This window comes from Solenopsis invicta, chromosome 5, assembly GCF_016802725.1.
Source record: "Solenopsis invicta isolate M01_SB chromosome 5, UNIL_Sinv_3.0, whole genome shotgun sequence".
Lineage (NCBI taxonomy): Eukaryota > Metazoa > Arthropoda > Insecta > Hymenoptera > Formicidae > Solenopsis > Solenopsis invicta.
In genome coordinates, this window is record NC_052668.1 from 22829666 (window position 1) to 22851034 (window position 21369).

The window sequence follows — 21369 nt, forward strand, 5'->3', positions numbered from 1 at the left end:
GCGCGCCGCCGCGCCGTGCCGGCTTACCGCGGCGGATTATACGCGCGCGATCTTTATCTTCGCCTCATCTCGTCTCTATTACGTCGCACGGCGAATTACCTCGATGTTACCTCGCGGTCCCATGATTTACGTCCCATTTGGAACCGCATCCGTTTAAGGACGAGGGGGGGCCCCCGAAAAAAATAAAAGGAAAGAGCCGAGCGAGTTAATCGTGCGCCTCGGGAGAAAGTTTAGTTTCGAGAAGAAGCATTCGCGCTGGCGTGTAACAACGTTCCGTCGCAGATTGCGGATGAGTCGGACCCGCGGGGAGACACCTCTCGAGGCGTTTAGATGTGTCCCGGATGACACTTTCCGACGTGACCTCGTTCTTCCGAGGTTCCGTGATCGAACCTTAAGCTGCGGGATGACGTATCCGAAGATTGGTTATTGTCGCACTCTCGCGTGAATTTAGAATTAAATAGGTATCTAGAGATAATGTCATCCTTTGAGAAGATACATTTTCGGGGCCTTGCTTCATTCTCTCGCGGAACGACGGATCTAATTGAGAGAACGTTGTCATTCTTCCTTTGAAATTGATCTATTCGGGACGATGGCGATGGCGAATCGAGATGATATATTTCCCGACACTGTTTCGTTCTTTGAGTCTCGAGGACGCGCCGCGTGTCATTTTGTATCTGCGAAATCACGGCCTGAGCGTTCTCCAGCTCGGCGAAAAGACACGTACGCTAAAAGGAGGATAATGAACTACATGAGAAGAAAAGGAGAGAAGAGCAGGAGATAGCAGAAAGGACGGACAGGAGCTCGACCTCCGTCGAGACTTCCTTGGCCTCTCTCTCGTCTCGTCTCGTCTCGTCTCGTCTCGTCTCGTCTCGTCTCGTCTCGTCTCGTCGCGTCCGTCGCGTCGCTTTCACGTCGTTTCGCTTGAACGCCGCGCCGTTTCGAAGGGCTCGCTGCCGACGCATAGGCGGCTTTTGTTCTGCAAATGCACCCCGGCGCAACGTGTCGCACACGTCGACCGCCGGCGATCGTTAAAAAAAAAGCCGGAGACACGAGAAGTCACTCGTTACGCTCGGGCCGGGAGGCAGAGACAAAGGCCGGGGATCCACACGTCCGTCGCGGCGCGACGCGGCACGGCGTTAGAGCCCCATCGCGTAATTAAGTGTGTCAAGGAATACGCCTAGGCGCCTCCAGCTCGCGGGCCAGCGTGGACCGCATTCCGGGGAAGACGCCCAGGAGGGGAAAACCGGCAGGTTAGCTGGCGAGAGAGACGTCGGCGGTGCAGTTAACTAACGCCGGCTTTTCGTGTGGCTCGCGCGATGCGCGCGATAACTATAAATCAAGCACGCACTCCGGGAGAGTATTTTCTTCAAGCTGGATGTCAGCGTGTCGCCGCGTTTTCCCTCCCTTCCTCCCTCCCTTCTTCCCGCGTGAGAGCGGCGGCGAGTTGATTGAGCATCGTCGAAATAAGTCGAGGTTGCGGCACCGTAATCAGCCTCGTTTACTTCAATGCGTCTGATTGGTTCTAATGCAGGCTAGAAATTTGCAGGATCGAGCGGGCACGCCGCGTTCGTCGTGACGGCGGAGATTCAGGGATCCGATAAATATACCTTCAATAATTCAACATTTCTAATATCCGATGTCATCGGGATCAATGTTGTTAATACAATCATTTTACAAATTACGGGTTCGGTTCGCTCTCTTAAGCCTCTCAATTAATATTCAACGACACCGCCAACGATTACCCTAATTACAACCATTGAGTGTGCAACTTTCTCGAAGCGAGAAGGGTGGGGGGGGAGCTCGAGAGGGTGAAGCCTCTTTCTTCTCCTCTTTTTTTGTTCGATTATTAACAGTGTTATTACGTGGCGGGAAAGTCGCAGTGGCGACCTGGTACGTCATCGTGCTTAATGACGTTCCTCGGGCCCGGCCACGGTGGCGGTAGCATGTGCCGACAGACCGGGAGTATAGTCCTCGCCTCCTGCGAAATTACACCGCGATGCGGCTTGTCATTATCCAATCCTGGACGTTTTATTCCACGCAGTCTTTCGTGCGCGATGCCAAACGCGCGCATTAAAGGCAAAAGCGGGCTCATTCCGCCCGCTCCGAATTCTCTTCTCTTGCGCGCTTCCGTTCCGAGATAACGCGTGTCTTTTCTACATTAGACGATTAATGGACCGTTTGTGATCGATGTAGGTTCTCCCTCAGAAAATCCGTAACGCAAGCCTGACTTATTAATTCTTTAATAAACTCAAGTTTTCAATTATCGCTATTTTTAGCTGCAAGCTCTTTTGAAAATTTAATGAAATTTTTTTTTAATGTTTACATTCCTTGGCTGTTTATTATTTATAATTTATCTTTGATTAGCCTTTTGCATTTTTGCAAGAAAAGAAATATTTTATTATCTTAAGTGTGGTCGTTTATAGCATTGATTGCGCAACTGTTTTAACATCGCAGATATAAATTTCTCAGACGGATTTCGTAAAATAGAAATAATAAAAAGATAGAGAGGAATCCTCGTTTATAGTTGCGAAAATTTGTATGCATTGATGAAGATACCACGCATCGACGCGACGTTCACTGATCTTCCGCATGCAACAGGTGTCACGCATCCACGTGGTTACACCGGCTTTAGATAGAATTATCTCGATATTGTCAAACGTCACGACGTGGCCGTTATATTCGGGCAGAATTCGCATAATTCAAGTTGACTCTGTCGAGCAGAATTATATAATCGGTGATATTTATAGTCGGATAGGTTTCTTATATCGAGAATAGCGTAGGCTCTATATCTATCTATATACATATATATATATATATATATATATATATATATATAGATGTAGAAAGCAAGAATATGCTATAAAACGATTCAGACGCATGTCATTTTTAAAGAAGAAAAGAAAGTAGAAAAAGAAAGTTGGGGATTTTTTTAGATTAATAATATTTCTTTCTTCAAGTACTAAAATAAAACATATAAATATAAAATAATCTTTTTATAATTATATGTATCATTGTAAAAAAACACGAAATATAATAGACAATTTTCAAAAATGTATTTGTTGTGAGCATATTCTGAGACATCTGGCCATCGAGCTTCGAGTCGAAGAATTATCGCGACTCTTTAAGAAGCGCGACACTAAGTACTCTAACGGTTACGTTAACTCGAGAGTAGTCACTTGGAATGTTTTTCACGTCCCAGCAGCGATGAAATAAAGCTCAATACAGTAGTTTTCATTACTGACTGAAAGTTACATCTATTTTTTTCATTTCTCCTTATTTAAAAAAAATATTGAATATAAATTTATTAAATTATAATAACCTCAAATACTTAAAACATAAAACAATCCTTTACGCAAAAAAATAATACTTTGATTATTCTCGAGTTATTAAAGCTTAACGTTACAAATGCCGGCATACAAAGAGTGGTACGTACACAACATTCGCGGGAATTAATCCAGAGCGGCATTCGCTCCAAGAAAGTAAACTCGCGAGGTAAAACGCTCGCGAGACAAGAATACAATGAAGATCTGTAAACAATCCGGCGCAGCGGCGGTGGCAGCGACGGTCTGTCATCAGGACTATCGGCGCGTATTCGCATCGGACCGGCGCTAGGACACACGCGTGGGTGGTCCGCCTTCTTGCCCCACTTTCGCTTACGCATGCACGAGCACGTGCGTGCCGCTGCCGGGCCACGGCGCTCCACGGTGCACTCGCGATAATAAAGCGATGAGCTCGGAGCGTCCACGTGCGCGCGGCCGTCGCGGCTGGTACACGCATTCTCGCGTGCATACCTACCGCGTGCGTGCGTGCGTGCGTGAGTGCGTGCAACGGCATCGGTGATATTTAATACACGGCCAACCAGTTCTGCGCGACAGCGGCGGCGGCGGCGACGTCGCTCTCATCTTTCTATTATGAAACGTGAAAGCCGGCGAGCTGCACAGCCAGTTCCCATCTGCCGCGTCGCGTCGCGTAGAATTGCAAGGTGAGATGGACGCGAACCTTACCGTTTTCCTCCGGCGAGAGACACGCGTACTATCGGCTTGATAACGAGCACACACGCAATTCTGCCTGGGAAAATATATCGCAATGCATATAAATTAATGTACAAATACTTGAATATTAATTTAATTTTTCTTTATTAAACTGTCCGTTGCGAAAGTTGTACGAATGTACCGCGGGATGTATATTAATGGAGGTGAGAGGGAACGTTGCGGGATATATTTATCCACGCAGAAAAAGGTTCAGCCAAGTCAAATGACAAAGTAAAAAAGATTTAACGCAACGCCGCGCGTTAGACGTCGCGAAACGCTGTGCGAGGAAGTTCTCCGCGGGCATAAATGTCACGCATGACATTATCAAGAATTACATGATACGCCGCAATTGCCTATCAAGGATTACAACAATTCAGCATCCTGCAGACGCGTATCAGGCGGTTATATCGTGACACGATTCCGCGAAAGGATTAACCTTTGAGTATTGCCCGGCGATTACCCAACGACACGGGCGTCTCGTTCGTTTTCTCACGCCGTCGATGTGCGTGTACGCGTGTACGCGCGTACGCGACGCGTGCGTGGAACAAGCGCGTCCATTTCACCTCGTCAAATACGGGCCGAAATGAATCTAACAATGGTTTCGAGGTGTGAAGGACATTAACGACGATCGGTGTGTCAACCAGCGGGCTGTCGCTGTCGTAACGTCTTCCCCGGCGAATTCTCATGGGTGACGCAATCCCGTTACCCTAAGATGTAGATCGTTCACGTAATTCCGCGACATGTTTCTAAAAGCGAAAAGAAGCCGTTCAACGGTATCCGGCGCGGAATGTTGCAATAAATATGCGAGCGGCGACGCGCGAACGATCGAAAGTCGGATGATTTCGCTCGTAAAAAAAAAATCAAAATGATGGAAGCGACGTGAATGGCGATGATCAAATCACCGTCGATTACTTAGTTTCGGACAAATTTTGGCAAATGAGTCTTTAAATGCGCCGCTCGAGGCGTTTATCTTCCGACCTCAAATTTGATCTTTCGGCGAGAGAACGATTTGCATATCTACGGTTTCGACGCTCGCGCGGCGCGAGTGATTAATTTTCTTCACCGATCGATTATTGATTGTACCGCCTCTGTACTGTCGAGAGTTTCATACCCGTGTTACTTGTCGTGAGATCGATGAATGGCGAGATTTATGATCGCTTCGCGGCATGACGCCGCGCGAAGCACGTGTATCGGAGCTAATCTAAATTTAGTCCTACTATACTTAATCAGGCGGTTCTAAATTTTTTTTTTTTTTTTTTTATCTTCACGTCCCGCCCTGATTTTTCGATGCGCCCGATTAATATGGAAACATTTCGTGGCTCTTATGTAAAGCTGAGTATGCAAATTGAAGTCTTTTTGGGAAATCAAAGTCCTTTATTTATTTATTTATTTATTTTTATTCGCTGCTAATTTTTTCGAAAGCAAGTTTGCGAAAGTGACGCTACTCTTGGAAACCTTTCAATGTAGTTCACGCTCAAGAAGCTCTCCGATCACGTCCGACTCGTTCCAATTATCATCATTTCTAAATTACATTTCTCGCCAATCATTCACTCTTCGGAATTTTCATAATTATACGTTACGCGCTACGTTGCTACGCAAATTTTTCTCGCTCATCGAGTGGGCGACCATAAATAACGACCGTGAATTAATGTACGCTGCGTTAAATAACGGTCGTTCGTCGAATTTATTAAATCGCCGCCGTCCAACGCTTTCTCCGAAAATTCATATCGCCTATTATAAAATTCCGGTTTACGCTGATGCGATTTGTCACAATGTAAGAAAAATATCGCGCGTATTTCGGCCGATTCGAAAGTTATCCCGGGTGATGAGTAAGATTTCGCCGCCGCCAATGGACCGTGGAGTGACTTAGCCGCCGGTGAGAGATTCGAATGTTGTCGCTGGGAAATTCCAAAGTGATTCGTCTCGTGATATCCGTGCGAGGCGCGACGTATAGGGTTTCGAATATATCCGCGTAAATGCCCAGGTATTTCAGCTCATAGAGAGAGAGAGAGAGAGAAACTGTCCGAAATGAGTCTCCCATCCTAGAGATCATCGCATTTTCCGTGTTCAAGATTACGGACGACGACACACGCTCATCAAAAGAATGTTTTGCTGATGTAAATAAATTTTCAAGTGTCACGACAAACATTTTTCGATATTTTTTTGTGTCTGCTAGAATATTGTCTGTGACATATACGAGTACATTTTATAGCAACAACACTTTAGCAGTCCTTTTAAAAAATGTTATCTTATTGCCGATTATACAGTCTAATTTTATAACAAGTGATTGACCTTATAAATAGGCGCCACAGAAAAGTGTTTTTTGTTTTATTTCACAAACAGTTCAGATATAAATTCTGTTATTTAAATTGGTTAAGTACCAAGCGTATGCGATATCACATAATATTGGCTAATCATTTATCTTAGTTAATTTTTTGCAGCTAAAAAAATTGTGGCTGTGCAGGTCTATTTTCTTAGTCACTAATGCATTAGACCTGTTCTTTTTTAGCTGAATTTACTGTACAGTTGATATTTTCTCTGCTTCTCTCCAATGAAAAAAACGAAAGATGAACTGTACAAGAAGTTGAGCTAAAAGCTGACCAGATTATTATCTTCAATTTTACGTAATGACACGCATACAGTATATGTGTCATTATTGTGCTAATTGTAATCGAAACGTAAAAAGAGGAAGAGGAATACGAGATTGATGACGAATGACGAATACACCGGCTCGGTTGCAAAGCGTTGAGGCAGGATAAGTCACGCGCGCGAGGAGAGACTATGACGGATTACTCCGGTCAAGTGAGGATCAAACGGCGAGATAACACGGATAATAGAGACGTATGCTGGGAGTAGAAACTTCAGTTTAAAGCCGCGGCTAACGAGGTGCGCTTGGCGGCGCGCGTCCTAAGAAAATATTTGCCTCGTTATTTTATTGTTATCCGTCGATAGAGTGGCGAGCGCCTCGTTAATTTCATATAGCTCGGAGCGACGAACGCCACCATTTAAATCCGTCGATGCCCGGATTAAAAGAGCGGACTTTACGATGTTTACCATTAAGCCCGAAGAGAGCCTCGGTGTCGCCGGCCGCCGAGGAGCGCGGTGTAAAATCCGGTCGGGAACCTTGACGCGGTTCCGTGATTGAGGCGAAGTACTCGAGAGTACAGAGAGAGCCGCGGCAAATCAGTTAAGACTGAGGGGAGATTGAATCGTGAGAACCGCAATAATTCTATCTGGTACAGATTTTGTCCCGCGCGGTTTCGCCTCGCCTCTTCGCGGCGCGGCAGGCCGGACAAGTAAACCGGTCAATCGCGTTAGGCTGTTAATTGTTTCCAGTTATAAACTCCATCGGCACGACGTGCGTCGTATCGTAATTTATCACGAGCCTCTCCGCTCACATTGCTTGCGTCTCGCGTTGTGTAACGTACCTCATTAGACAGACGTCCCTCGTGATCTTGATGCGTACTTTGTTGGAATTTATAAACGTTAGGCGCGCAATGTTGTTGAAGGAAAATGCGTTTAATTTTAGCACCTCGGTGCGTTCGGACGGACGTCAAATACGTCCGGGTAATATCATACGCAAGATGATTACACATTCGATAAGTAAGAGCTGCATATTAAAGTAATAAATTTTAACGTTAATGAAGAGGCGCGGGAAATGCGTATTCGATAACGATCGAGGGAGAAACGCCTACGATAAATGTAAATTAATTTAATAATGGTTAAAAAACGGTGTGTACCGTCACGCAACTTTACGCGGACCGATGTTTGTCCGATGAGTTTTGCTTCTCGAAAAAAGAAGAAAAAGAAAATCAATATACGTAATGTTGTGTTGTAACGCAATGTTATGTTATTACATTGCCGCGCTGATACGACGCGCGTCGACGTGTGATCGTTCGAATTTCACGGCTCACGTTCGACGTCGTGGGACGCATAAATTTCCGAAAGATAATAAAGCCTGGCATGTTTGTGAGCGGGTCCGGATATTTATGGGATTTCTGCGGCGATAATTTGGTGACTGCTCCGTCGGATTTATCGGGCGGCACTTGGGCAATTGTCGCGTCTTATAGATCTGTAAATTAACCATGGATTGTACGCTTTTCTCGACCCCGTCGACATCGTCGTCGTGCTCGGTAAAGCACGAGGCTCGAAAATCGCGAGGCGACAACGCGAGACGTCGAGAAAGTTGCGAAATCCGTCACGCGCTGCAGAACCGGACCGATTATTATTGCCGGCAGGACGACGCTAAATATTTACGTAATTGCATGCGAGATTCTTGCGCGAGATATGAAATTCACGCACGGGAGAGGAGTGCCGATTAATCTGACTTTTATCGCGCGAGAGATTGCGGGCGAGGATTAATACGATCTCTCTCTCTCTCTCTCTCTTCTCTCTCAAGAATCCGTGGAACCAGAAATCTGTGAACGAATCGAAAGATTCGTTCGCGTTCGATCCGACCCGATAAACAGAGTCCCGATGAATAAATTTCCATGGACCTTCCATGGATAAACCGAGAAGAGGCGTTTGGAGAGGAACTTAACGGTCCTAAACCGTTATTTACAGCTCGGCTTAGTGCATCGCGAGAAAACCTTGTGCCACGATCTTTATTATGTGACGTCTTTCTTTCTCTCTTCCTCCAGTCTCTTTCGATAACCCCGCGATGAACGAATCTATTAATCGGACCGAGCCGCTGTCGTGTTGACAGACATTTCTTTAAACAAATTTTAATTAAGGCGATACGTATTTTATTATAATTTGATTTCTACGTATTATTCTAAATATACATCAGAATTTTATTTATAGCTGAGAGAATTATATATATGTTAGTATATGCTAATTACTTGATTAAAATTCTGTTTATATAGCAGAGAGGAATGCTAGCAATTCGATCGACATTATATTCGAAAGAAAATATAAAGATATCGAGAAAGATATCGAATTTATTAGGAAGGTGAAACGCTGTATTATTTTACATAATTAAATATTTATAATCTGAGAGACAGACGTAGTGTCGCCGCGCGATTGCCGCGCGATTGTCGTAAGACATCTCACGGGAAGCCCACTTTTCAGTTTAATAACTCCCTAACGAAACATACGATATTTCGATACGATACAATAAACCGCGTGAGCGCCTGTCAGCTCGGCGTTCTCCTTCGTGAGGGCTGGCCCGAAAACTCGAGGAAATGATTCAAAGGCAGGCCGATACGCCGTCGTTGCGACAACAAACGCTACGGTCGCACGGTTCGATGCTAACGAGATTTATGATTGGCTTAAATTTTAAGAGAAGGCTTTCGACGACGACAACGAATGGTCGCGCATAAAAGCCCCGGGAACAACGCGTTTAATCCGTTCACAGCCGATCGCGCGCGGCGCTGCATTTCATTCTACCTCCGTGTTTATTCTCAAAACGTCATACCACGTACATTCTCCGACACGCGGGCGTACGAGACAGAGAGGGGAGGAAGGGAGAAAAAAAAAGAAATCGACGCGCGGTATTACGCCACGCCAACTGCGTTCTCGTAAAGTGTAAAAAAAAAAACGCGCGTGAGGTCGCGTGAAAATTTCTCACACGTTTTTTCAGCGTGACGACGGAAGACACCGACGCCGACGTGGAAGGACTCGCGAAGAAACGAGTGATTAAATAACGATACCGAGATGAGATAAGGATAAAAGCGCGGGCTGTGAAGGGGGACCCTTGATTATCGCTGTTATTACGATTGTTACTATGTGATTGTCGTTAATCGCAATAATTATATCTTGCTGGAACTGAATCTAGAGACGCGCCCTCGAAGTTCTTCTGACCTAAATTCTGCTTCTCGTAAGAAACGAATGTTACCTATTTACAAGATAGAAATAACTTTTTTATACAGTAAGAAAATTGTTATCTTTTATTGCTCTTTTACGAAGCTGCAGATACTTAAATTGTGATCAGATGAATTAGGCTCGATTACCCCAAGCTCCTCGAAACACCATGGCGTTCCTTTTCACCGGTAGAAGTGCGGGGTTCCGGTCGCGCTTTACGATCATCCTCATTAACAGTATAAATAGCCTAATAGTTTTCTGCTAACGCGAGGTACACGCATGCATCGCCGGCGGCCGTCTCATTACGATTATCCGTTGCATCCGAGGCGTTCGGCGCGCCACTGAAACGTCCATTATCCGGGCATCCGGATATCTGTCATTGGCCGTGTGCGCCAATCGGAAGGCCCCAGCAATTGAAGACATCCGGGACATAGTTGTTGCACAAAATTGAGACCTGCGCTCCTGGCTCCTGTTCAGACCGAACAGGACGGCGCGGCGCGCGGCGGACGCCCGGAGACGCCTCGCGCGAGCATTCGCTTCGCGAATGCCCGTGCAAAATAAATAGATAAATCCGAATGTCAAAACGTGTCTCTCCAAACATGTGGGTGGGAAGATTCTTCGCGACGTTGCACAATACGCACGTTCCGCCTAGCGAATCGCATACCTTTGAAGATCTGCATAATTCCTAGATTAACACACATACGTACATTTTTAAAACAGCGTTTTACAATCTGCAATTTGCACATTAAATAATGAGCTAAGTTTGTCCAGACGCACCATTAGTTTCTCTCTCTATTATTACTGCCAACGCGACTTATTTCTATTTTCAGAAATAAAAAAAAACAAAGTTCTAAAATTATTATTTTTTTCATCTTATATAGTTTTGAAAGTGCTGATTTTATATGCAATAATATCGTTTCAATTAAAGGGAGAATAAACATAATATAATTTATGTTTAACTTTCACAATATTTAAAATGTGTTTACTTCGTGCTTTATTCGCAATTTTACTTATTTTAAAAATCTTTTTGTTTCTGTTTATCTTTTCTAAAAATCTGTGCTGCACACCAGTTGAAAAACTCTATAATCTATAAAGAATCAAGTGACTGTCCTAAATACAACAAGTGGATGTTCTATCGGCTATTCAAGAGAGATCGGAAAGATCTCTCGAGGTGAATGCAAAAGTCTTTCCTCGGGGATGCGCATCTCTAAAGAGATCTCTTATTCTCCCCCCCTCTCTCTCTCTCTTTCTCTCTTTGCGAATATATATACGTTTACATAAACGTGAGAAACGACATTGGTAACGTTGCACAACGTTGGAGGACCGGCGAGGACTATTAACATTATCGCGTACCCATTAATGTTAACACGCGGACATTTGCAATGTAAGACTGCAAATTGCAACCCGTACAGCGGATAAATGCAATTTCTGCAAGTTCGCGTAATGTATAGCCGATCCTCTTGATTGAAATAATTTTGAAGCACTAACGGCGCTAATGGTCACGATTGAAAGGGGAAAGTTCTTGAGCGAGCCTTATTAGATATTCAAATACTTAATATCGAATGTTTAAGAAAAAAAAATACAAAACTGCGATAGACTAGATAGATTATTCCACAAGGATTTATCGCGAGTGGGATGTATAAAACTTCGGTTAGAGCAGATATTTCTCGTCTAAAATATTGCCAGGCGGTCGCAAGAATGCGCTTTCTACACTCATAACACCGCGAATGTCTTATTTATTATCATTATTTATAACAAGAGAGACCGCGCAACTCCCACGTTCTCACGACTTCGTCCCCCGACTTCGAGTCGTGTGATTTCGAACTTTACTGCGGTTAAGGAACGATACATCACTCGTTACAGTAATCTCTCTGATCGTCGCAGAATCATTGTGACAGGTTCTCGCGTAGGCGTTAATATTAACATAAAGTTTGCCGCAGAGTATCGACAACGTGTTTGCAACAGATTTATGTGAGTTATGTTTGTAGCTGAAGAGTAACGGTAGATTTAAGAGGAACTCTCGATTTAATGCGACGAACGACATGTCAATCACTGCTATAATGTATCATTATATATTTCTTTCTCTCTCTCTCTTTTTCTCTTAATAGACAACGTGATTAATATTTCAACACGCGTTCTCCTGTGGCCGCGACATTAACATACAATAGCAGGATCGATGATGATTAGAAATAAACTCCGCTTCCGCGCCTGCAGCTACGAGGGTGAGATTTACGCGATTGGCGGAAGTCGATTTGGCGATTTGTTGCAATTGAAAAAATTGGGGTCGTTGAGGAGACCACGCCGTTTCCCGGAGGCTCTCGTGACTCACTCGCTCGCTCGCTCCGCGACGCAATTCTCGGCCCGCGTGCGGGACCGCGCGGCCACGCGCGGCAGTCCACAAATTTGTTTTCGCGCGCCAATCCTGCGACCGGAACCGGGCCAAGCGCGATTAAGCGATTCTCAAGCGGTTAAGTGACTGTAAAAAGGGACTGCGGAGGCGTCAGGTCGCGACGACACGTCTCTTCGCGGATCGCGCGATGATTCATCGCGTGTGCCCGTCGTCCCCTGGTCGCTCGCTTCGACGGCGCCACTTCCGGTTGCTGCCGCGCGCCGACGACGACGCAGTTCTGCGCTCGGTGCAGCGACCGACATGCGTCTCGTCCCGAAGATTCCGCGATAACGTAACGATTAGATCACGTGCGCGAGAAGCGTCTTAATGCACGAGGAAAAGATTCTGTAAATCTAACATTAATATTTATAATGCGTCTCTTATGTTGGAATCTGAATTTTATGTAACATACATAAAAAAGTAACAGAGTTCGGCGTGATCCTTTTTAGAACACATTGTTTATTTCGAACTAAATCGCTTTTACTGATTCAGTCTAATTATTTCTGGCTCTGCACAGATGATCTCTAAATTGTTATTAAATTATCATGTTGTTTTGACCCAAATCTCTTCTTCTATACATAGAAGAGGAATTGGTATCAACAATCATTGTCTCATATAAAGCAAAAATATAAAATCTATAAAGAATTTATCATAATTTTAAACTTCAACAAAGTACATTTTTATTTTAATATTATGACAATTATTTAAACAGTAAGTGTTTTTGTAATAATGATGTTTAAAAAGTTCGATTCTTGGTTTGAAGATATTGCTAATTCCTATTCGGTTTTTTTCCTCTTAACTTATAAAAATTGTTAAGTGAAGAGGATTATATTTTTCTTTATGAAATTAAACAAAATTTCTTCATATCAAGAGACGTGATGGAGTCTCGCGTCAAATAATTATGTCTATTTACAATTAAATTCTTTAAAGATTTTTATATTTTTGCTTATGCATAAAACAAGAATTATTGACTTGATATAAATATATTTTTTTCTGTGAATAAAAGTCTCAAAGTCTTCATCGCTAAATTAAATTTGTAATTGTATCTTAATTAACATACGTTTGTAAGAATAATATTTTAGTCGCGTCGAAAAACGAAAAAGAATCTTTGATGCAAAACTATAATAATAACGTGCACGTATTGCAGAAAGATAAATTAACTCTCGAGTTAACACTTGAGTATCGCACTTCGTAAGGTAGTTTCCTACTGTAGAACCGGGGCTCTGAACCCGACGGACGAGAGTTCTCACACCCTCTAGTGGTCCATTATTCTCCGTCTACTGAACCGCGCCAGTGGTCGCGGCCTCAACGAGCTAATTTTGCGAGCGCCGGCTCGACGTTGTCTGGTCTTTCTCACCGCGGTAGCGGGGAGAGAACAGGGCGCTCGCCGGTTGTTCCATCGCCGTGAAACAGTAGTCGGGAGTAGGCTCGGGGAAACGGGAGAAGCGCGGCGGCAATGGAGAATGAATCGAGGAAGGCGAGACGCCGCGAAGAGAAACGCGAGAGGTGGGACGGCGAGAAAAGAAAGAGAGAGAGAGAGAGAGAGAGAGAGAGAGAGAGAGAGAGAGAGAATGATCTCGAATGATATCTTAAGGAGAACGGGAATGCGGGGAGGTGAGAAAAGGGTCGTTACTTAACTGGACCGAGGGAGGAGCGCGGCGGCGTGGCGTCGTGACCCCAGAAAATTAGATAATTTCGATGTCACGTCCGCGAAGCAATTATCGCTCTTGAGTTCGACCTCGCCGGACGTAGCTGGGGAATCAATTAAACGGACCGAAAGTTCAGCCGGCGAATTAAAGCGACCTCGCGTAAAGTGTGTTTCTGGGATGTCAAGATTTTTATTATTTATCTCGCTTTGAAATCCGCGAGACAACTGAAACTCTTTTTTTTTTACAAATAAAAGTTGTCGAGAGAAATTGGAAATTATATTTTTGAAAGATCAATTTTTTACACGAATATATTTTATTTCGTATCATTTCGAAAATTATAACAGATTATCTTTGAAAATTTTAACAAACTGATGGATGCGTGCGTAACAAAGATGTAGGTTTTCTGATGCCAAATGTATTTGTTGAATCTTTAATTAACAATATTATTATTAAATGCTATAGATAAAAGATTTCTACATTGTAAGAAAAATGATATTAATTATGTAATACAAAATCATTTTAAATTTGATTTTAGAATCATCAATATGTGATTCTTATTCGAATACCTTAGATTCGAAATTTTCGAATAGTTTCGTAGAGATTCAAATTCGAATCGATAGTTCGCATATCTCTAGTGTACAGTTTATTGAAATTTTGTTATATATATTATATTATATATTAATATTAAAAGAAATTATTGTCGGTATTTAATAAAGAGAATTTGTAATGGAAAGACGCCAAGACGATGCACAGACGCATCTATAAAGTTCTATCTGTAAAAGGGTTCCAAGAAGCGAGAACGCGCTTCCGGTAGTTACTCTTTATTCGCGCCGTATATGCGTTGTAATTGTCCTGCCGCTATTATACACGCAACGTTACGTAAGCGGCCATTTCTGAGCCGATGATGAGGCTTTAAGGAAGCCATTATGGCGTTTTGTTTCCAGGCGAACGTGAGCCAGGCCGAGTACGAGAGAGCGCACAGAGAGTACCTGAAACAAGTGCAGCTGTCGCACGACGGGCAGAAATTTCGAACGCGACGGGATCTCCATGTATTTCAAGCTGCTGGTAAGAACACTTTAACTCCTAACGTTAAACTGGAAGTCGGATTCGCGGCCACTTTCGTGGAAGCTAGATTATTTATGCACCACATAATATACATTCCTGTTTCCCGCGAATTTACGTTTATGGAATAGCTGATGATTTTATCGTCGTTTATTTACCAAGTAATTACCGCGAATGTAACACTTAACAAATTAAACAAATAAAATGTAAAAATGCACGGTGGATACGGATTTGATCACGCCAGAATTTTGTTTCTGCGCGGAAAAAAAAATATTATCGAATCATCAATTTGATGTTTCAACCGATTACACAGGAAAAAATTAATAAATCAAACGTTCATTGTATAAGCATCCTAATATAAGCAACAATATAAAATCTTGAAAGAGGTTCTAGGTAGCAAGCTGACGTTATTCGTCGTCATTTTGACGTCAAAATTACGTCTTTGACGACATTTTGACGTCATTAGACAGTTGTGACGTCAAAATAACAAATTACGTCAGCTCACTACTTGGGATTTGATTACTTAAACAGACATAATTTGCTTACGTGAAAAAACACCATTTCTTCATGTTAGCAAATTATGTCTGTTCAAGATTATAAATTTTTTCAAGATTTTCTTGCCTATGCATGAAATAAATGAATTGTTGATTTGATTAATTTTTTTCCGTGTGATTTTACAGTTTCCGTTGGATGTAGACTTATAAGGAAAAACAGAGAAACCGTATAGATGAGTAATCGCAGATCGATCGCGATTAATCTTAGATTAATCTCACAATCAGAGCGTCGCGTTCTTCCGCTACTTCCGCGAACTAGGTCTGTGCGAGCAAGCGGAGATCAGCCGGTTGCATACATTGCACGAGCGAAAAACCTCGGCGCGGCGCACACATTCGCGGTACGGCGCTGCGGATCCAATAAAAACAAATGCGGAAAACAGGGTTGTGGGTGGCGGGAAGAGTGGGACAGGAGGAAGGTGCAACGATGCAGTTTTCCGCCGCGGCCTGTCGATACGTCAGCGCGGCTCGCGCGGCGGAGCGCATTCACGAGTCCGCGGGACGCGGCGGCGTTTCGGTTTCACGACGACGCTCTCTCTTTCTCTCTCTCGAGTGACTGTCTCGACGCTGGCGATCGATCGTTCAAGGATGGGGCGATAAAAGTCGCGCCTCGAGGAAGGGAAACGGGACCAAGCAGAAACGGGACGCGCCTCCTTGCCGCGGCGCGAGAGAAACGAACGACACCGACTGTGCGCATCGATGTATTTACTTTTCCCGTGTCGACGAACTCGCTGAGAGAAATTTTTCCGCGAGTTTGCGTATTGCGTCCCGTTTCGCATTCGCTGTCGTTCGCCAAGAAGCGTTCGATTTCGCGAAACAGGGGACAGGGAGGATTCGCTGTCGATCGGTCGCGACGGGAGATCCCTCGCGGCAGGAGGAAAAAGAAGCTGGCTTGCCGGAAGCGAGATCTAAAAGCGTGTTTCTTCAAGGATACTGTGAAAATATACGCGCGCTATTATTGGCCGTCCACCTAATTTCTCTCGCGGCGCGCGGCCGAGAGAGGAAAAATACTTTGCCAACTCTTGTAAAGTCCGCGAAGAGCGAGTAGGTATAGTTTAATAACGCGCTGAAAGGCTCCGTCGTCGCGTCCGGCGACGTCTTACAATCGAGGTGGCCGATACGGGTAAGGATGTGTAACATTCGGGATTCCCTGAGATTATCGACCTCGAAGCCAAACTTGCCAAATTGATAGCCGCACACCAAGAGAAGAGTTTTCTCTCAAAGTTTCCCGAATCGAAGTATTTGTTTGAATAAAGAAAACGTGTGCATTGCTATACGATTAAAAAGTTTCTTTAAGCTGAAGAAATTTTTTAATCGTTTTTTTTATTAGAATTTAAAAAAAATAACTTGTGCAACGCAAATATCTTTTTTTAAATTAAAGAAATATATTTTTACATTTCTGTCAGTACTTTCTTTGAATAAAATAATTATTTGTTTAAATTAAACAAATAATTGATTTATTTAAAAAATGGCTAATGACGTCATTTCTGGAAAACAAATAAATTTTTATTTTCCTCAAAAGAAAATTTTCCTTAATATCTTTACTACAACTTAAAGAAACTAAATTAAGGAAATAATTTTATCAGTTTTAACATTTTCTCTAGGCGTACGATATTTTTAAGTTTCTTCAAGAGATTGTAGTACAGGGTCTTGAGAACTATTAAAAAAAGTATTAAAGAATTGAATATTAAAAATATTAACGAAACGAGGAAATCTTGTTTTCTTCAAGCTGTTAACGCAAATGTGAATAATATTCATTTGTTTGAACATGCGATTCCACGTTGTATTACTTACATTATCCAAGATTAATTATGATAAGATTAATAATAAAATTGTAGAGGCAAATTAAAATGATGACGCGATACAACGCATGGTAATGACACGAATACATGGTAATAATTTACAATAAATAAATCTTCAACTATTAAAATTTATACGCGCATTCGAGTCTCGCAATCAGTCAAATAGTTCTTGCGTCAAACTGTTCAATTATTTATGATTAAAAAAAAAAGAAAACAGTCGCCTGGCCGCTCTGATCATTTTGGGCGGCTCGTCCGTGCCAGATTCTCGAAATCCGAGCGACGCGGGACCGACAGATTAAGACGTGGACGCCGCTAATGAATCCCACAAGTAGCGGCTCGTCGGCGCACGACTCCGCTCAATTACGGCCTGAAAATAGTGGGTCAAAGAGATAAAAGTCGGCACACGCATCTGGACTGGACGAGACGAGACGGGACGGGACGAGACGGAACGGGACGGGACGGGACGGGACGTGATGGGACGGCCGGCGACCACCGCGGTGTGCGCGCGGATTTACGCCGGGTGGTACGGCCCGTACAACACGTACCGCGAGTGGGCTCGAGTCCGTCCCGTCGCATCGAAACCAGTCTGAAGTGGGTACTTGTCTATACACCGGCAACGGGCTAGAGGTGCGCAAAGCAGACGAAGAAGAAGAGCAAAAGTAGGAGGAGGAGGAGGAGAAGGACGAACTCTCTTGATAGCTGGCCTCTCCTCGGAGCGCGCGTTCGTGTATACGCACGGCTGTTATTATGAAATAGAAATTCCGACCGCGGCGGAATGCCGAACGACGAGTTTCCGAATGCAATAAGAACGAATCGCCGGGGCAGAAACACACCGCGCGGGAGCAAGAAGTAGTCTGCCTTGCTTTATCCGCGAGACATCGTTGCGAGGATGCGCCGATACGCGAGGGATCGTGAAGAGCCAGGCCCACCCCCTTTACCCTCGCGCTCCGACCTCTTGAACCATCTCGTTGCTCGGGATTTATGTTTCAATTATACCAGGGTACTTTAGCTGAGTACTCGTTAATCGCGACTGTTAGGCCAAACAATGCGGAAAAAGCTAATGAATATGAAGAGGAGGACTAAGAGGACAGATTGCCCGAATTCGTCTAAGGGTATTTTAAAGTTATGAGTTGGCAAGAGAGGGTCTCCGGCTTATCTTCCAATAACGATAATGTACCAGAAGCACGCAGCCTCCGAAATGTCAACGATTCCGACGATTTTGCGAAGAGTGCAGGCGCCGGGGCTAAATAAAGTGGGGCACCGCGGGATGCAGATGCCGCCAGTTATTCCTCCAAGAATTACAGCGTGACAATTCGATTGGCCTTTAATTCCGGATTTTCTAGTCTTAAAATACGCGCCGTATCATCGTCCAAATAGTTTATTTTTTTTTAGCATCGCACTCTCGGCCATTAACGCGGCAGTGATTAAGGCGGTCACCTCTTTGACTTAATCTAATTTGTGTCGGTCCAATCAGAATCCAAAGTTATCTCCATAATTCCAATCTATAAAGGTTGACGTCTCTACGACTTATCTTCGAATCTGAAGATAACCTGAAGAGAGTTTGTAGATCTCATAGACGCGGCAAGCGAGATGAAAGATCCTAATAGCGACGAGGAGACGCACCGTCTTCGATTCCAGCACTCGAGTCCTAGTTCTCGGTCGGGACCTCGAACCCGAATCGTTTCCCGATTACGTGTCTCGCGTTTGGCAGGCGTGTCCCAAGTTAACGACGCTGTTGATCCGATTCCAGTTCCGGAGCGCGATTTCGGAGAAGTTCCGCGTCTACGGAGGGTCACCTGCGCATAAATCGCGGCACGCGGCGTCTATTTTCGGAGCGTGCCGCCGTGATAGAGCCTATAATAAGCACGGCACGCCGACCGGCCGCGATTGACGGCCGCACGCGTGGATGTTATTTGGGGTAATATCGCCCGGCGACTCGCCCCGTCGCTCCCCCGTCGTCATCTCCGTCGAATTCTCGGCGGGTGACGAGGGTGCCATATACGCGCGCGCAACACGCGGGGCAACACGCGGCCGCCCTCGCGTCCGGCCCGGCCGGCGCGCGGATCGTTACGGCAGAAATCGTCCGGATGCCGTGGATTCCTGGGCGCTTTATCGGCCGGTTATTTTGCGCCGATACCTGGTCAACCGCCAAACGGGACCCGCCGCGCCGCTCTGCCACGCGGCACCGCGCGCTCATCGCTCGTCTTCGGCTGTCGGTATCTCTGTATCTCTGTATCTTTCTCTCTCTCTCTCTCTCTCTCTCTCTCTCGCGATTCATCCGCCGAGGCCGAGGTTGATTGAATGAAACTACCGGCGCGCGTTTTCTCCGGCGCCGCATTGCGTTCCGCAGGTGTTCCCAAAATTGATTCTCGGGAAAACGCGCGTGTAATCCTCCGGATATAGAAATCCATTTCCTCAGGAATCTTTTCGTGGAACAGAAGCCTGCTTGTACTCGTGTACCTTTCGTTTTGTGTTTGCGCTCCTGAAATTCCTGATCGCGGAGGAGTTAATAGAAGCAATGGAGTAACGATGACGCTCGTCTTAGATAATCACATGAGGAATTGCCGTAATTTATTTTAGAATATGACGAATGGAAACGAGAATGGCGATAATCGAACGTCACGATGAAGGACTGCGAGAAACATTTGTCAGCGGTAAATAATTAATAACAATCAATTTTTGATATACAAATCTTTAAATGATAACGCCATTAGGGTCACTGCACCAGTCAGTGAACAAAGAAAAACAATTTAACGTAATTACATTTTTAAGCAAATCCGTCTGAAAATTATTGTAGATAAAAAAAATTATTAAATAATTTACAATTTGTTATTTTGAAGTCTTATTATTTTAATATTTTTCTTAAACAGTCATTTACTGTGATTATTCGGCGACTGGTACTGTGATCCCACGTAAAAATTATAAATAAACGTAATATCGCGTTAACGAGCGAATGAGCGAGAGAGATACGAGTGGATCTCGTTCGAACGACGGAATCTGTATCGCACGTAGGTGTTTATGTGTAATTAGTGGACGAGCAGTTGGCACGATCTCGTTCTTACGATCGAGGAGATCGAGCCGCCTCGCCATTCGCGCGACATGCATCAAACGCAACTCTAAAAGTATCTACCGTCCCTCTCTAAAAGTAGATCTTTCGTTGCGCCGTGGCTCGGAAAAAAAAACAAACGGGCGATTTCACCGAAACACGCGGGATGCACGTCGTGTTATTCGACGAACGTGATCGCTGGGAAACGTCTCTGGGAAGAGCCGAGGCGATCGATCGATCCGGGAAGCTCAGTTCGCCGATCGACACGCACTGCGGAGTCATCTAAATTAATTTTACATTAACCAGAGAGATCCGCATCTCTGATTTTAACTTATGTGCTTATGTAATTAATTTAATTATTATTTATATTACAACAGATTTTTTGTATCATTTTATATTTTATGCAGATTGCTAAAAAAAATCAGATGATCTCGTAATAACGCAGCCCTCGGCTGATCTAGAATTGTTGATTGATCGAAGAGATTTTCGTAGAAACCAAGTTTAGAATAATAGATGATGAGACTATAATTATTATTTAACTTCATGCAAACTTTGTTTTGAAGTTATACAGTTATAGAATTTATTAGACTTGATTGCAAAGATATGTAAAATTGGGTAAACGATGCTCTTTCTCTGACTTTTTCACAAAGGGAACGCCGACTGCAAGTTGGCAGAAGAATCTGTAGCGAGAGAACATCCGGCGCGGCGGTTTTCTGCAGATACTCCGCGTGTATGTATCAAACGTTTACGTTAAAGATCTTATTTTTCGTCCAATCACGCGAGGAAAGCTGCGTGAAATAGATCGTAGATCTATTTGCAGAAATACACTAGGTGTATGAGGGATTAAGTATTGCCCTCGCTCTAAAAGCAGAGGATCCCGCGGTGCCGCGAGAAACAAACAGAAAAAGAGAAAGAGAGGGAGAAAAGATAAGGAGAAATCTCTCTCTCTCTCTCTCTTTCTTTTTCTTAAAAACGTACGATTCTATCGAATGTGAAACGCGGTGCGTTGGGCTGTCGTCAGGTGAGTTATACGAGGA

General features: G+C 44.1%; 1 protein-coding gene across 1 annotated transcript in view; it reads left to right on the forward strand.

Moving 5' to 3' along the window:
• Positions 1 to 21369, forward strand: part of LOC105195192 — a 44213-nt gene that overhangs the window by 17704 nt on the left and 5140 nt on the right. Inside the window, 1 exon segment of the mRNA XM_011160484.3 lies at positions 14816 to 14936. Within this exon segment, the coding sequence (XP_011158786.2) occupies positions 14816 to 14936 (121 nt within the window).